Source organism: Neoarius graeffei, chromosome 21 (assembly GCF_027579695.1).
Source record: "Neoarius graeffei isolate fNeoGra1 chromosome 21, fNeoGra1.pri, whole genome shotgun sequence".
Classification (NCBI taxonomy): Eukaryota; Metazoa; Chordata; class Actinopteri; order Siluriformes; family Ariidae; genus Neoarius; species Neoarius graeffei.
The window spans coordinates 31,547,368-31,565,329 of record NC_083589.1 but is presented as its reverse complement, the minus strand read 5'-3'; the positions used below and the strand labels follow the sequence as shown (position 1 = coordinate 31,565,329).

The 17,962-nt window shown below is 41.7% G+C and overlaps 1 protein-coding gene across 3 annotated transcripts in view; it reads left to right on the top strand.

Moving 5' to 3' along the window:
• Positions 1-17,962, top strand: part of sfmbt2 (Scm like with four mbt domains 2) — a 152,183-nt gene that overhangs the window by 40,736 nt on the left and 93,485 nt on the right. For 2 of the 3 annotated variants that reach the window (XM_060902974.1, XM_060902972.1), the window contains exons 2-3: positions 547-697; positions 15,902-15,996. In XM_060902974.1, the coding sequence (XP_060758957.1) occupies positions 631-697; positions 15,902-15,996 (162 nt within the window). In that variant the 5' untranslated portion in view covers positions 547-630. Of the gene's footprint in view, positions 1-541; positions 698-15,901; positions 15,997-17,962 lie in introns of all 3 variants that reach the window. The other variant, XM_060902973.1, reaches the window with a different exon arrangement.

Sequence of the window (17,962 nt, the reverse complement as noted above, 5' to 3'; positions counted from 1 at the left end):
TTAAATTTTATTTGTTTATGTATACATCTCTGTTTTGTGTGTGTGTGTGTAACCGTAGGTTTGTGTTACGATATAATGTGTATAGTGTTAACATGTACAGCACATTAGATCATATTTGTATGACTTTTGCACTCAATAAGTATGAAAGTTATTATTAAAGATATTATGTGGTTTTCCATGTAGTCGAGATAATCCTGAATGTCATGAGTTCTGGATTTTCGTATGGATTTGGCATCATTTCAGTGCGAATTTGAGTCCAGGAAGTCTGATAGGTTCTCTACAGTTCTTATGATGCAATAACCTCTGCAGCTCTGGCAGTTATCTGAGTCACCAGAATCACATTTTTCTGAAAACTCTGGATGTCTGGAATTGGAAGCTGTATTCAGCGGCATGATTTCCTTTATAATTAAAGTAGTCATTCTCTGGGACTGGAGTATATAATCATTTTCAAGACATCCTAGTAACACTTTGCTATGCTTTTGCCATTGAAAGTAATGATTACTTTGCCCTTCAATTGACCCTTGACCACTGTGTTTCCAAGTGCAGGCCTCAAATCACTGTGAGCTGACAAAGTGGGAAACAGTCAGCAAGACTCTACGTTTCCAAGGCAACAGCCTTCACAAGGAACCGATGATGACATCAGCAGGGAGGAGCACTCAGAGCCCGTCCAATGGGAGAGCAGAACACAGTCACTCAGGTGAGGCTGAATCACCTGCGTATGTAAATACTGCATCTCGAATTACTGCTGAGCCCCAAAACTCTTAGTCCTCAACAAGATTACTTTTATTAGTTATCATAAAATGTGACCCGGGTGTACAGTACCAGTCAAGTTTGGACACGCCTTTTAATTCAATGTTTTTTTTATTATTATTTTTTTAAATTAAAAGTCACTTCATATCTGAAAGTAATGATGATGTTGTTTCTCTTTACTTAGTTGAGCGGTTCTTGACATAACATGGATTACTACAGCTGTGGTGTTGAATAGGGCTATTTATTGTATTTTTATTATTTACTATTTACTGTTTGATCTCAAACGCATTATCTCATCTCATCTCATTATCTCTAGCCGCTTTATCCTGTTCTACAGGGTCGCAGGCAAGCTGGAGCCTATCCCAGCTGACTACGGGCGAAAGGCGGGGTACACCCTGGACAAGTCGCCAGGTCATCACAGGGCTGACACATAGACACAGACAACCATTCACACTCACATTCACACCTACAGTCAATTTAGAGTCACCAGTTAACCTAACCTGCATGTCTTTGGACTGTGGGGGAAACCGGAGCACCCGGAGGAAACCCACGCGGACACGGGGAGAACATGCAAACTCCGCACAGAAAGGCCCTCGCCGGCCACGGGGCTCGAACCCGGACCTTCTTGCTGTGAGGCGACAGCGCTAACCACTACACCACCGTGCTGCCGTTTCAAATGCATTAAAAAGGCAATAAATTAATCTACTAATTAACTTTTGACGAGGCAGACCTGATAATTGAAAAGCATTCCAGGTGACTACCTCATGAAGCTGGTTAAGATAATGCCAATAGTGTACAAAACGTCATCAAGAGAACACTAGCTCCAGTGAAGAATCTAAAATATCAAACATATTTTGTTTTTTTTAAACACTTTTTTTGTTTAACACATGTGTTCCATATGTTATTTCATAGTTTTGATGTCTTCAGTATTGCTCTACAATGTAGAAAATAGTCAGAATACAGAAACATCTATGAATGACTAGGGGTGTACAAACTTTTACTGGTTCTGTATATAGTATGGAAATGTTTTTATTTATATATAAAGCACATTTAAAACAACAAATGTTTCCTGTTGTGCTGTACACACTGTATATCAGAATAAAATAATCAAAATACAGACTAAAATACAGACAGGGCACAATAAATAAAAATATAAGTATATACTTAATTATTCTACCCACATTCACTGGATATAAGAAATCATGTGCTCTGATTGGCTACTCTACTACTAGGATATCAGCTCATATACCATGAGGAGAGAAAAACAAAATGGCGGAGCGTGTTGCTGAACCAACCGAGGACGAAATAAAAACTCTCCTCGAAAACAAAACCCCAAAAAATACAAAAAAGCAACAAAATATGGAATACAAATATTTGATAGTAAGAATTGTTTCTTTTTTTATTTTTCATGAATTATTGTTATTATAGCATTTTTCACAAATTGCTCCTGTCATTTCGCTGGTTTGTTTACATTCTTCATCTTTAAGCATTAAAATTTGTTGAATTTTTTTTAGACTAGTTCAAGAGCTCAAAGAAATTTGAAAATTACAGAACTGAAATGTCCAAGGAAGAATTAAATAAATATCTAAAGCTGTTCTATACCTCTGCACGACAGCAAGATGACACTTTATACAAAAAAACAATACCAAAGTCAATTCGTGCAGCCATCGATAAGTTTTTAAGAAGTCCGCCTAAGCGGAAATTATTTTGTCGGATGTTTTGTATAAAGTTTTTATTTATCGAATTTGCAAAAAATAAAAATAAAAATGCTCTGTTTCTCAAAATCCAGTGAATGGGGATAGAATAAAACAGTTATTTCACTCAATCTTGTTGTACATGGCTTGTAGGCAATTCAGCACTACGTGCCTTGCCTGCTGTCAGTTCATGTACGACTCGATTTCATGGAATAACTGTTAAGTGTACAGTACGGTGCAAAAGTCTTAGACATGTAAAGAAATGCTGTCGACCCAAAATGGCTTTAAAAATCTCATCTCATTATCTGTAGCCGCTTTATCCTGTTCTACAGGGTTGCAGGCAAGCTGGAGCCTATCCCAGCTGACTACGGGCGAAAGGCGGGGTACACCCTGGACAAGTCGCCAGGTCATCACAGGGCTGACACATAGACACAGACAACCATTCACACTCACACCTACGGTCAATTTAGAGTCACCAGTTAACCTAACCTGCATGTCTTTGGACTGTGGGGGAAACCGGAGCACCCGGAGGAAACCCACGCGGACACGGGGAGAACATGCAAACTCCACACAGAAAGGCCCTCGCTGGCCACGGGGCTCGAACTCGGACCTTCTTGCTGTGAGGCGACAGCGCTAACCACTACACCACCGTGCCGCCCGGCTTTAAAAATAATGAAATTAAATGAAATGTTTCAACATTAAAAAAATACTATAAGCAGTAAGCCATAATAAATGAAACAAAGTCAGTGTTTGGTGTGAGACAACCCTTTGTGTTAAAAATAAAAAATAGTCGTCTCAGGTCCGATGAGTGCAGTTTTATGCGGAAATGAGCTGTAGGTTTTACTGAGCATCTTGCAGAACCAGCCACAGTTCTTCTGGACACTTTGACTGTCACACTCGCTTCTTCATTTTGCCCCAAAACCCAGCAGCCTTCATTATGTTTTCTTTTTTAATCTGAAAAGTGCTCTCTTATGGAATATGCTACTCAAATATAAACCTTTTTTTTCTGTAACATTTAATTTTGTGCTGGAAAACAAACGTTTGGATTCTAAAATGTTTTAGTCATGTTTTGACTCGAAAATGTAGAAGTCATCAAATAGAAATCTATAACAAAGTTTGTATGAAAAAAAACAGGATGCCTAAGACTTCTGGACAGCACTGTATGTTTGTATAATTTAAAACTGATCTGGTTACCTGTTAAAAATCGACTTAAAATACTCACCACACCAACCTGGCTCATACTGGGAGTACTGGGCCATGAAATAGGGACATACTCTAAATGATGCTGTATAGTTTGTTATTTTCATGATGATGATGATGATGATGATTGCATGTATCCAGTGCAGTGTTGTCTGAATTCAGTCTGCTGTCTGTTTCACAGCCCCCGTTAGTACAGTCTATACAGTAAATACTAATGTTGTGTATTTATTGTACATTATCATCTGACCTGCTTTCAGTTAATGTAAAAACATTATTTTTTACTTACATGTAGAGCACTTTTCAGGCTCTACTACACTCCACTGAAGATCAGGGGTGTCTGTTTGTCCATCTGGGACGATGCGATACGTAACCTGACACAGCATCCGATGTATAAATAAACCATTAAAGCAGCCAACTGCTTTAAAGGTTTAGAGTTGATCCAGCGCACTGTAATTCAGGACTGGGCTTTTTTCTCATCACATCTCATTATCTGTAGCTGCTTTATCCTGTTCTACAGGGTCGCAGGCAAGCTGGAGCCTATCCCAGCTGACTACGGGCGAAAGGCGGGGTACACCCTGGACAAGTCGCCAGGTCATCACAGGGCTGACACATAGACACAGACAACCATTCACACTCACATTCACACCTACGGTCAATTTAGAGTCACCAGTTAACCTAACCTGCATGTCTTTGGACTGTGGGGGAAACCGGAGCACCCGGAGGAAACCCACCCGGACACGGGGAGAACATGCAAACTCCACACAGAAAGGCCCTCGCCGGCCACGGGGCTCGAACCCAGACCTTCTTGCTGTGAGGCAACAGCGCTAACCACTACACCACCATGCCACCCTGGGCTTTTTTAATCTGAAAAAAAAGTGCCCTTCTCTGAGACATACTGCATAACTGTAACAAATTTCCCCTCACAATGCAACGCACAACGCTGTAAGCTCGGTTTGCGCTCACTCTCTATAGGCTTTTTATCTTTTTGTTTTTGGTTCTCTCCTGTCATGTTCACCTGTTTGGGCTTACCCTTGATTAGTTGATCTGCTTATGCTCGTGTGTGTCTGTCTCATAAGTGCGTTTTGAAGCCTGTTAGAGCCATTTCTCTTCACCAGCACCTGCGTATTTGACCTACAAACATGGATATGCCCATAATTACCCTGTCTGAACGTGCTTTGACTCCTACTTGAACCTCTGATTCTGAGTCAGATTGGTGACTAATTAAACCCTTACTCAAGAATAATGTAATGCCTGTCCAGCCCTAGAATTACTCTTGAAATATTTCTAAATTAAACGTCTGTATTTTGCAATGCTCTGGGTGAAACTGAGTATATTCTGGGCTCCAGTGCAACATTCAAGTACACTATGTTTTAATAGGAGGAAATAATTAACCCCTTCAGTGCCCTTGGACGAGCCATGTACGTTATGAAATCTTTTACCGCTGTGCCTTATGACGTACGCTACTCGTCATAAACACCTCCTTTTATGTAACTTACATGGCACATTATTTTCACTTCACAGTGACACATTACCGCGAGTTGGCCTAGTGGCTAGCGTGTCCGCTTCTTGATCGGGAGATTGTGAGTTCTATTCATGGTTGGGTCATACCAAAGACCATTATAAAAATGGTACCCAGTTACTTGGAATACATGGACCCTTAGTATACGTTGTGTTTTCAAGTACTAGTAATTCACGTTTATGGACAGGTTCTCACTGACAAGACCCGTTGTCTTGTTTTGTTTTTTTTTGGATGTTTCTGAAGTTGTTTTTGATTACTAAAGTTATTTTTACTCTACAACAGTGTTTTTTGTGATTTTTCTATACAAATATTAAAAATATAAATTTCTGACTGGGCAGAAATTTCGCACTGTCGCCTCAGAGCAACAAGGTCCTGGGTTCAAGCCCAGCAGCCAATGAGGGCCTTTCTGTGTGGGGTTTGCATGCTGTCCGCATGGGTTTCCCCCACAGTCCAAAGGCATGCAGGTTAGGCTAATTGGTGGCTCTAAATTGACCGTAGGTGTGAATGGGTGTATGTGTCAGCCCTGCGATGACCTGCTGACTTGTCCAGGGTGTACCCTGCCTCTTGCCCATAGTCATCTGGGATGGAGATCTTGCACGTGACGTCACATCCGCTCCAGATTGTAAGCAGTCGCCATTTTGTCGGTCAAACGCCATATTTCCGCCGTCTTTCCAACACTGACTTTGGGGTTTTTTTCGCCCAAATCTTCAAATATTACCATGCCACAATGCCGGAGAGTTGTATGGCATATAAATGCCACAACAGGAGAGGTCAGAAATCGGGAAGAAAGTTTCATAGGCTGCCACGGGACCCTGACAGGCGTGCAAAGTGGATTGCTGCTATCAGCCGGGCCGATGCAAACAACAAGAACAAGGCATGGGAACCGACTGGATAGAACAATCACTGGCGCCTGTGCAGTGACCATTTCATCTCAGGTTCGCCATGTATTTATTTCAGTATATCCATGTGGTTATTCGCAACATAAGTTTATGACTTGCTCTAATAAAAAATTCCGGGAAGTGGGAACCTGAGAAAAGGCTTGGGGCGGGGGGGTGGATTGGGTCTTTAGTGGTGTGACAATCAATGTAGTCTCTAGATATAAAATTATTTTACACTTTTAGGGGTCACATGAATTTCTGTAAAGATAACTGTCCAGAGATTTATAAGCACGCAGTGCTTCACCACTGAACAGCAAGGGAAAGTTTATGAGGTAATTATACACGTCTGGGTATTCCACCTCTGGCAGTTCAATATCCACTGACACGGTCGTGAAAACTACGTCCGGTAAGCCATAAGGGTCACTAATCTGTAGGTCGTTTATTTTAGACATATATCTAATTATCTGTTAATTAGAAAAATGAGCCGTGTAGTCCGTCGGTTGAAATTTATCCATTTTGTACACGAGTGCAGCAGTATTCAGCGGTGTTTTTTACCGACAAGATGGCGGCTGTGTACTTTCCGGTCACGTGACTGCAAGATCTTGGCTACAGACAATGAATGGATGGATGGAAGTTCTGAACAAGCTAGAGAAAGAGTATCAAATATCCCAGCTTTTACCTATTTTTGTCCTATATGCCCGGCACATTACAATTAATGACTTTCTTCGTGTTATATCAGATATATTCCATTCAGCCAGCATGATATTGAATGAGTTGAAGATGAGTAGCTGAATGGAGTATGTCTGAGATGCCATGAAAAAAAGCCAGCCAATATGATTATTATTATACATACACATTCAATGTAACAATTATAGATTTTACAAAAAGTTAAGAATGGGGGAGGGGTCACTTTTCCTCACCTCCAAGAAAAACTTTGAGAATGTTTCAGCTATTGCTCTCTTTTCCAGTTTTTCGATGTCCGTTGGTATGTTTTTCTCTTGTAAATATGCGTGAAGAATATTTAATGAAGTTTTGATAGTGTTTCGGGTGTTCAACGTGTCTTTTTCTTTCCTGGCGAACAAAGAAACGCTTCTGTGCATGCACAGCAGAAAACTTTCTCATTGGATATTCGCGTCAGCTCCGACGTGTGATGTCATGTTGTCTTGACAACCATGCGATATCATAAACCATATTCGACACTGGCGGCACGGTGGTGTAGTGGTTAGCACTGTTGCCTCACAGCAAGAAGGTTCTGGGTTTGAGTCCAGTGGCCGACGGGGGCCTTTCTGTGTGGAGTTTGCATGTTCTCCCCGTGTCTGTGTGGGTTTCTTCCGGGTGCTCCGGTTTCCCCCACAGTCCAAAGACATGCAGGTTAGGCTAATTGGTGGCTCTAAATTGACCGTAGGTCTGAATGATTGGGTGTCTCTGTGTGTCAGCCTTGTGATGATCTGGTGACTTGTCCAGGGTGTACCCCACCTCTCACCCATAGTCAGCTGAAAGAAAAGAAGAAAGCACAACTTTATTCATCACACACTTGTGAAATTTCCTCTCTGCATTGAACCCATCTGAAGCAGTGAACACACACATGCGAGCAATGAGCAGCCATACTAACAGCGCCCAGGGAGCAGTTGGGAGTTAGGTGCCTTGCTCAAGGGCACCTCAGCCCAAGGCCATCCCATATCAACCTAACCGCATGTCTTTGGACTGTGGGGGAAACCCACGCAGACATGGGGAGAACATGCAAACTCCACACAGAAAGTCCCTCGCCGGCTGCTGGGCTCGAACCCACAACCCTCTTGCTGTGAGGCGACTGTGCTAACCACTACACCACCGTGCCACCCATACGGGATAGGCTCCAGCTTGCCTGCGACCTTGCACAGGATAAGCGGTTATGGATGATGGATGGATGGATATTCAATGCTCATTCTCCATTGGGGGCGGCACGGTGGTGTAGTGGTTAGCGCTGTCGCCTCACAGCAAGAAGGTTCGGGTTCAAGCCCCGTGGCCGGCGAGGGCCTTTCTGTGCGGAGTTTGCATGTTCTCCCCGTGTCCGCGTGGGTTTCCTCCTGGTGCTCCGGTTTCCCCCACAGTCCAAAGACATGCAGGTTAGGTTAACTGGTGACTCTAAATTGACCGTAGGTGTGAATGTGAGTGTGAATGGTTGTCTGTGTCTATGTGTCAGCCCTGTGATGACCTGGCGACTTGTCCAGGGTGTACCCCGCCTTTCGCCCGTAGTCAGCTGGGATAGGCTCCAGCTTGCCTGCGACCCTGTAGAACAGGATAAAGCGGCTACAGATAACGAGATGAGATATGATTCTCCATTGGGTAGAGTGATGTAATGCACGTAGGATAAGCAATATGCTAACAATATTGCATGCTATCAAACCAAATGAATGGAACACGCTAGAAGGGAATAGAATACACGTTTTTATTCCATGGAAAAAGTGTCCTGTATGTATAATAATAATGCTTATTGAACAAGCTTTTAATACACCATTTTGGGTCTCACCCAGATGCACAGTTTCACTGGGAGTCAGTGCTTGAATGGGCATTTTCATTTTGCATAGAAAATATATAAAAATATGTTGAACAGTACGCTCTTTGTTTGTCTAGCCAGGACACATGACATTTCCATACGCCTGGCTTCTCCTCTCAAAGTGGTGGAACCTTGTAACATTACTGACATCTCACAGCTATCGTTGCTCGCATCGGCTGAGTCCGAGCGCTCGGAGCTGCAGTAGTGGTTATTCGAGTACTCAAATCCAGAACAATTTGCCACAACTAATATAGATTATTACTGTAGGTATAGCTGTAGCTAGTGAAAGACAGAAAAAAAAATTGTTGTAAGTAAAAACGGCTTTGAATTCTTGGACTTCTGAGGAGAGACCGAGAATCGAACAGGAAGCCAGATCAACAGATGAAACCGATGAAAGAGAACACACAGAATTATTCTTCAATAACACACGTCTACTGTATGTTTCCCCGATTCAAAAAAATACAACCCCTCCACCAAACCACAAAGAAACAAACAAAAACCCAGATGCCGCTGAAGTACAGGTATGTGCAAAGGAATGTTTTGAATATGACTGTGCATGTGTATGTGTGTGTGCGTGCATGTGTGCACACGCTTAGCCTAGGCTCGTTATAGCCCTGTCCAGTGATGTCATAACCATTATAATGATGTAATGAGATTACCCCTGTAGGAGAGAAACAGATAGAGAGAAGAAGTGGTAATTTTGTCCAGTCACTTGCTGAAGTTTTGAAGAGTGTGATGCAAGCGCACAGCAATACTGTGGTCTATAACTGAAAAAACAAAACCAACCATAGCATTAAGTGCCTCCGATACACCCTTTTTAATTTCAGACGAGTGAAGTGTCAATAAAAATAGGCACCTTTTTGTACACTTTTGCTACACAAGCCGTAACACAGATACGGATGTAATACTTAATATACTGTAATTTTCACATTAATGATGTTACAAAAAAATACGGGCAAGGCTAAAACCTGAATTAGAAAAGCCTGAAATACTTTTCTGAATCTTGAACACTGTACACTGCACACCTCAGTGGGATTACTGGATTGAGAAACAGACCACGAGCCAAAAATATCTCGCCTATAGCAGTGCTGTGGTCAGATGATGCAGGGGTAGAGAATAATTAACGCAGACAGTGTGCAGAAAAGAACAGGGATGGAGTCTCGAACAGTACACCTACAACAAGGTGGACCTGCTGTTCGTCCAGTAGAGTGGGCAGTAAGTGTAAACGAAGGTTTAAACCTCGAGCGTTGATACTGTGTGTGTTAGAATTGTACCAATGCCACACATGACGTGTGTTTACAGTAGCAGTAGGCCAACAGGAAGCAGCAAGTCATATGCACTGCTAGAACACTCACGAAATAACAGTTCCTGCTCCAGATGACAATGCTTAAATTTCCCTGCTATCTGCTCAGCCTTGATGGTTCTCACTGGGGATAGGGTGACGAATACAGTACCAGTCAAAAGTTTGTACACACCTACTCATTCATAGGGTTTTCTGTATTTTGACTATTAGCCAGGGCGGCACGGTGGTGTAGTGGTTAGCGCTGTCGCCTCACAGCAAGAAGGTCCGGGTTCGAGCCCCGTGGCCGGCGAGGGCCTTTCTGTGTGGAGTTTGCATGTTCTCCCCGTGTCCGTGTGGGTTTCCTCCGGGTGCTCCGGTTTCCCCCACAGTCCAAAGACATGCAGGTTAGGTTAACTGGTGACTCTAAATTGACCGTAGGTGTGAATGTGAGTGTGAATGGTTGTCTGTGTCTATGTGTCAGCCCTGTGATGACCTGGCGACTTGTCCAGGGTGTACCCCTCCTTTCGCCCGTAGTCAGCTGGGATAGGCTCCAGCTTGCCTGCGACCCTGTAGAACAGGATAAAGCGGCTAGAGATAATGAGATGAGATGAGACTATTAGCCATTGTTTACCAAGTTGATGACACTTTGCACACTATCAGCATTATCTTATCTAGCTTCATGAGGTAGTCACCTGGAATGCTTTTCAATTAACATATGTGCCTTGTCAAAAATTAATTAGTGCAATTTCTTGACGCCTTAATGCATTTGAATAGCCTAGTAAACTAGACCCACCCGCCTAGCGGCTAAAAATATTTTTTGCCTGCGAGTGGGTCTAGCCTCGCACCATATCAACAAAACACCCTGGGCATCAAACCGTGCCCGCCAATCACAACGCAAGGTTTTTGTTTGGATTCTTTGGGCGGGCTTTTGCAGGAGTGACGACAAAGCTGCGCGACGCTGGAGAAAGCACAACAGGAAAGATGGCTACGGCTAGTGAACAGCGCATGTTTGACTCCGCTTTGGAATCAGTTTTAGAAGAATTAGACTTGGAATTTTCGTTGAAACATGAGCAGGAAGAGGCTCTCCGCTTATTCCTTTTCAAGAAGGACATTTTCGCTGTTTTGCCGACCGGCTATGGCAAAAGTCTGATCTACCAGCTGGCTCCGCTCGTAGCCAAAAGGATGGGCTAGTTTGTGCAGTACGAAGAATTAATAAACAGCTTTGAAACATTTACTTTTTGATTGTTTCTTATTTTCCCGTTATTTTAAATTTAAGGGAAATTATTTCACCAAACACCACTAAATAAAAATAAAAACTCTCAAAAACAGTTTAAGCAAACCCTTGAAAAACACTTGAAAAAAATAAGTGTATGTTAAGTATGTGGTACAGACTCCAAACTTGTGGTCATTATCTCCAAACTTCTTAATATCTAGAACCTGTTTATTAATTAATACGCATTTTGAAAAATTATTTATTTCAAGGCCTCCCCCACTGCTTTCTGTCACTCTGAATACGTCACAGTCACTGTTGCGCTGATTGGTCAGAGCGTTGGCCTATACGCACAGAGACAGTTTGAAAGACAGTGGGTTGTTCCACCCCCACCCTTCGGAAATGTCTACGAGCGAGGCCAGACTAAATATTCACATTTAGTCTGGCTTGCCAGGCTAGCATTTGAAATCAAACAGTAAATAGTAAAAATACAATAAACAGCCCTTTTCCAGGGTGGCACGGTGGTGTAGTGGTTAGCATTGTCGCCTCACAGCAAGAAGGTCCGGGTTCGAGCCCCGTGGCCGGCGAGGGCCTTTCTGTGTGGAGTTTGCATGTTCTCCCCGTGTCCGCGTGGGTTTCCTCCGGGCGCTCCGGTTTCCCCCACAGTCCAAAGACATGCAGGTTAGGTTAACTGGTGACTCTAAATTGACCGTAGGTGTGAGTGTGAATGGTTGTCTGTGTCTATGTGTCAGCCCTGTGATGACCTGGCGACTTGTCCAGGGTGTACCCCGCCTTTCGCCCGTAGTCAGCTGGGATAGGCTCCAGCTTGCCTGCGACCCTGTAGAACAGGATAAAGCGGCTAGAGATAATGAGATGAGATGAGCCCTTTTCCACAACTGTAGTAATCCATATTACGTCAAGAACCGCTCAACTAAGTAAAGAGAAACGACATCCATCATTACTTTAAGACATGAAGTGACTTTTAATTCACATACACCCACACACATACAAACTCACTAATAGGAACTTATTCTTGATTCTAAGATTCCTGTTCTTCATAGGAACGGAACCTAATGTGTTCTTCTGCTGTTGCATGCTGAGATGCTTTTCTGCTCACCATGGTTCTAAAGAGTGACTATATGAGTTACTATATCCTTCCGGGCAGCTCGAACCAATCTGCTCATTTTCCTCTGACCTCTCTTATCAACAAGGCATTTGTTTCCACCCACAGAACTGCCGCTCACTCACTCAGTGTTTTTTTTGTTTTTCGCACCATTCTGTCTGTGTAAACTCTAGAGACTGTTGTGTGTGAAAACCTCAGGAGATCAGCAGTTTCTGAAATACTCAAACCAGTCTATCTGGCTCAAACCAACACCCATGCCACAGTGAAAGAAAGTCATACTTTGAGATCACAATTTTTCCCATTGTGATGTTTGAAGTGAACATTAAACTGAAGCGCTTGATTTGTATCTGCATGATTTTTATGTATTGTGCTGCTGTCAAGGGATTTGGCTGATTAGAGAACTGCGTAAAACAGCAGGGGTATTCCTAATAAAGTGGCCAGTGATTATATATATATCAAAGTCCTTCTCGCACCATACATGGTGCGTTTGGCTGCACCAATCTCCGTTTTGTAGCCCTCAGCCTCTCGCCTATACAGCTAGGGTTACAGTGGGGGGCTAGTCCCCTGGTAACCATGAGAGTTTGACTCCCCACTCACAGCTGTATTGCAGCGTGCCTTGCCAGATGGCAGTAGGCACCATTTTTATGATAGTCTTTGGTGTGACTCGACCATGAGTAGAACTCTCGACCTCTCAATCGAGAGGCGGACACGCTAACCACTAGGTCACTCGCATGTGTATATATATGTTTTTTTCATGAGATCATATGTCAGAGCCCAAACATCCCTGTCTATCAGGTTTCCAAATCAAACTGTTAAATGTTTGTCAATTTCATGAAGCATGATGTTAACCAAACTGACGAGTTCTGTTTCTCTTTAAAACTTTCCACTGTTGTCCTGATTGTTGTTGTGAGCTGCATTTATCTGATCTTACATTCAAAAGTATGTGTGCTAATCTAAATAATCTGGAAAATCCATCTCTGGTATGCAAAACAACCTATACAGTGGGTTCGAAGGCTCGTTTTAATATATAAACGCTTATTATCGGAAAACCGGTTAGTGTTAGTATTCAGTAATAGTCTAGAATGGTGAATAAGTGTGTGATTTGAAACATGATGCTTATTGAATGGAGGTAGATGGATGGGGAGATTTGTCCATTTTTATCACTGTATATCAAAATAGTGAAAAAACTAAAATAGCACATACATTATTAATGTACAACCCCGATTCCAAAAAAGTTGGGACAAAGTACAAATTGTAAATAAAAATGGAATGCAATAATTTACAAATCTCAAAAACTGATATTGTATTCACAATAGAACATAGGTCAACATATCAAATGTCGAAAGTGAGACATTTTGAAATTTCATGCCAAATATTGGCTCATTTGAAATTTCATGACAGCAACACATCTCAAAAAAGTTGGGACAAAGGCAATAAGAGGCTGGAAGAGTTAAAGGTACAAAAAAGGAACAGCTGGAGGACCAAATTGCAACTCATTAGGTCAATTGGCAATAGGTCATTAACATGACTGGGTATAAAAAGAGCATCTTGGAGTGGCACCGGCTCTCAGAAGTAAAGATGGGAAGAGGATCACCAATCCCCCTAATTCTGCGCCGACAAATAGTGGAGCAATATCAGAAAGGAGTTCGACAGTGTAAAATTGCAAAGAGTTTGAACATATCATCATCTACAGTGCATAATATCATCAAAAGATTGAGAGAATCTGGAAGAATCTCTGTGCGTAAGGGTCAAGGCCAGAAAACCATACTGGGTGCCCGTGATCTTTGGGCCCTTAGACGGCACTGCATCACATACAGGCATGCTTCTGTATTGGAAATCACAAAATGGGCTCAGGAATATTTCCAGAGAACATTATCCGTGAACACAATTCACTGTGCCATCCGTCGTTGCCAGCTAAAACCCTGTAGTTCAAAGAAGAAGCCGTATCTAAACATAATCCAGAAGCGCAGACGTCTTCTCTGGGTCAAGGCTCATTTAAAATGGACTGTGGCAAAGTGGAAAACTGTTCTGTGGTCAGACGAATCAAAATTTGAAGTTCTTTATGGAAATCAGGGACGCCGTGTCATTCGGACTAAAGAGAAGGACGACCCAAGTTGTTATCAGCGCTCAGTTCAGAAGCCTGCATCTCTGATGGTATGGGGTTGCATTAGTGCGTGTGGCATGGGCAGCTTACACATCTGGAAAGACACCATCAATGCTGAAGGGTATATCCAGGTTCTAGAGCAACATATGCTCCCATCCAGACGACGTCTCTTTCAGGGAAGACCTTGCATTTTCCAACATGACAATGCCAAACCACATACTGCATCAATTACAGCATCATGGCTGTGTAGAAGAAGGGTCCGGGTACTGAACTGGCCAGCCTGCAGTCCAGATCTTTCACCCATAGAAAACATTTGGCGCATCATAAAATGGAAGATACGACAAAAAAGACCTAAGACAGTTGAGCAACTAGAATCCTACATTAGACAAGAATGGGTTAACATTCCTATCCCTAAACTTGAGCAACTTGTCTCCTCAGTCCCCAGACGTTTACAGACTGTTGTAAAGAGAAAAGGGGAGGTCTCACAGTGGTAAACATGGCCTTGTCCCAACTTTTTTGAGATGTGTTGTTGTCATGAAATTTAAAATCACCTAATTGTTCTCTTTAAATGATACATTTTCTCAGTTTAAACATTTGATATGTCATCTATGTTCTATTCTGAATAAAATATGGAATTTTGAAACTTCCACATCATTGCATTCCATTTTTATTTACAATTTGTACTTTGTCCCAACTTTTTTGGAATCGGGGTTTTAAACGTGGCTTGTTTGAATGGGACTCCCAGTAATGTTTCACAGTAGGAGCACACAAAACCAGTTGTCATGATTCGAGCGATAGTTCTACATATTAATTGGTAAAAGAAATAAATAAAACGAAAGAGGATATTGTGAGCTTTTCTCATGAACCCATTTGAGATTCAAATTTCCCTCATTCCCCTGGTTATGCCACTGGATCTAAAGATTATTATCTTGTCTTGAAACATTCATTCATTCACCTTGACTAAGTGCTTGATCCTGGTCAGGGTCACGGTGGGTCTGGAGCTTGTCCTGCTTTGAGGGAGTAACACAATCTACACGGGACACCAGTCCATCAAAGGACACCATGTGTGCACTCATTTGCCTTGAAACATATTAAAAAATATTTTAAAAATAATAGCCCAAAAATAGGAATAGCCCAACACGAAAAGAAATGTAAATAAAATTTTCCAACAATGACTGGGAATCCAGGGGATTTACCACCACAGTCCTCTGCACTTCCTTTCCAGCGTAATGTATGACTAATGTTGAGTGTCACAGTTGTGCATCATTACACTAGAGGTTGGCACTTGTGTTAAAAGATGCATGGTGCACAGGCTTTGTGCTTCCCACATCACTCATTCTGTTTACTGAAAAGAAGAGAGCTGTGAACACTTTGGGGAAGTGCAGAAAGTTTTATAGGGTAACAAACAGTTCATAAAGATAGGCGGTCCGTCTTAGTGTCATTACTGTCTCTCACTTTGTCTCTCTCTCTTTGTCGATCTTTTCACTCAGTCTTTATTTATAGCTTAATATTGTTCTCAGTTTCTCTGCGATTGTCTCGATATATAATCTCTGTTTCTCTTTCTCTCAGTCTCACTTTCTCCCTGTCTTTCTTTGTCTCTGTCAGACATGGAGTGTGGAGAAGAGGAACTGGACTTTAACTGGGATGAGTATCTGGAGGAAACAGGAGCCACAGCAGCTGCACACACCTCATTCAAACATGTAAGTTCTGGCAAGTGCACAGCACAGAAAAGAGGACGCTGCTATAAGCCATGCCTCTCACTAGACACACACACACACACACACACACACACACACACACACACACGTCAGATTAAGGAGGTGAGAAAGAGCAGCTGAATTTGGAAGCATGTCTCAGTGTAATCCAATCCAGGATCATTGTAACCCAGAACTCTGGGTATTTCGAATACTAGAGTTCATCAGTCCAGAGGAAATGTTTTTCAGTTTTTGAAGCACCAGTGAAGTGATACATTTTAATAATTGAAATGTTTTTGAGAGATAATGTGCATATGACTAAAGCTGAGCTGAATTAAATTGAATTCAGTTCATGAAAGAAATAAAACATGACAATATTCTTGTAGCCCTTGGTTTAGAAGCTAGGTTTCATATTGGCGACTGCATTTACACTGAATTGACATTTTATTAGCTACACTTTACTGAATCTATGGTCATTGACCCATTTATCAGCTACTCCTGCTATATAAGTGCACTTTGTAAGTGTGCCAGCCATCTCTACTAAATCTATCTATAGAAAATGACCACAATACTGTATGTCCATTACTGATCAGATAATAGGTACCTTTCAGCATCATGTTTCATCTGCAGGGTCAAGGCTCCATTATTTGTCTTTTATTTACACAGCTCACAGTGGGATTAGTGGCTTTGGAATTCTTGATATTGCTCTGCTAATGTATAATGAAATCTCTTTTATATATATATATATATATATATATATATATATATATTCTTCTTCTATCCACATTCACTGGATATGAGCAATCGTGCACTCTGATTGGCTACTCTACTACTAGGATATCAGCTCATATACCGTGAGTAGAGAAAAACAAAACAGCGAAGCGTGTTGCTGAACCAACCGAGGATGAAAGAAAAACTACTCGAAAACAAAGCCCCAAAAATTATAAAAAAGCAACAAAATATGGAGTAAAAGTATTTGATGATAAGAACGTATCTTTTTTATTTTCAAAGAATTATTATCACATTTTTCACAAATTGCTCCCGTCATTTCGCCCGTTTGTTTACGTTCTAAGCGGAAATGATTTTGTCAGACGTTTTGTATAAAGTTTTTATTTATCGATTTTGCAAGATATCAAAATAAAAATGCTCTGTTTCTCAAAATTCAGTGAATGTGGATAGAATAAAACAGTTATTCCACTCAGTCTCATTGTACATGGATTATAGCCAACTCAATGCACCTCATATATACAACCCTGATTCCAAAAATGTTGGGACAAAGTACAAATTGTAAATAAAAATGGAATGCAATAATTTACAAATCTCAAAAACTGATATTGTATTCACAATAGAACATAGACAACATATTAAATGTCGAAAGTGAGACATTTTGAAATTTCATGCCAAATATTGGCTCATTTGAAATTTCATGACAGCAACACATATCAAAAAAGTTGGGACAGGGGCAATAAGAGGCTGGAAAAGTTAAAGTACAAAAAAGGAACAGCTGGAGGACCAAATTGCAACTCATTAGGTCAATTGGCAATAGGTCATTAACATGACTGGGTATAAAAAGAGCATCTTGGAGTGGCAGCGGCTCTCAGAAGTAAAGATGGGAAGAGGATCACCAATCCCCCTAATTCTGCGCCGACAAATAATGGAGCAATATCAGAAAGGAGTTCGACAGTGTAAAATTGCAAAGAGTTTGAACATATCATCATCTACAGTGCATAATATCATCAAAAGATTCAGAGAATCTGGAAGAATCTCTGTGCGTAAGGGTCAAGGCCGGAAAACCATACTGGGTGCCCATGCTCTTCGGGCCCTTAGACGGCACTGCATCACATACAGGCATGCTTCTGTATTGGAAATCACAAAATGGGCTCAGGAATATTTCCAGAGAACATTATCTGTGAACACAATTCACTGTGCCATCTGTCGTTGCCAGCTAAAACTCTATAATTCAAAGAAGAAG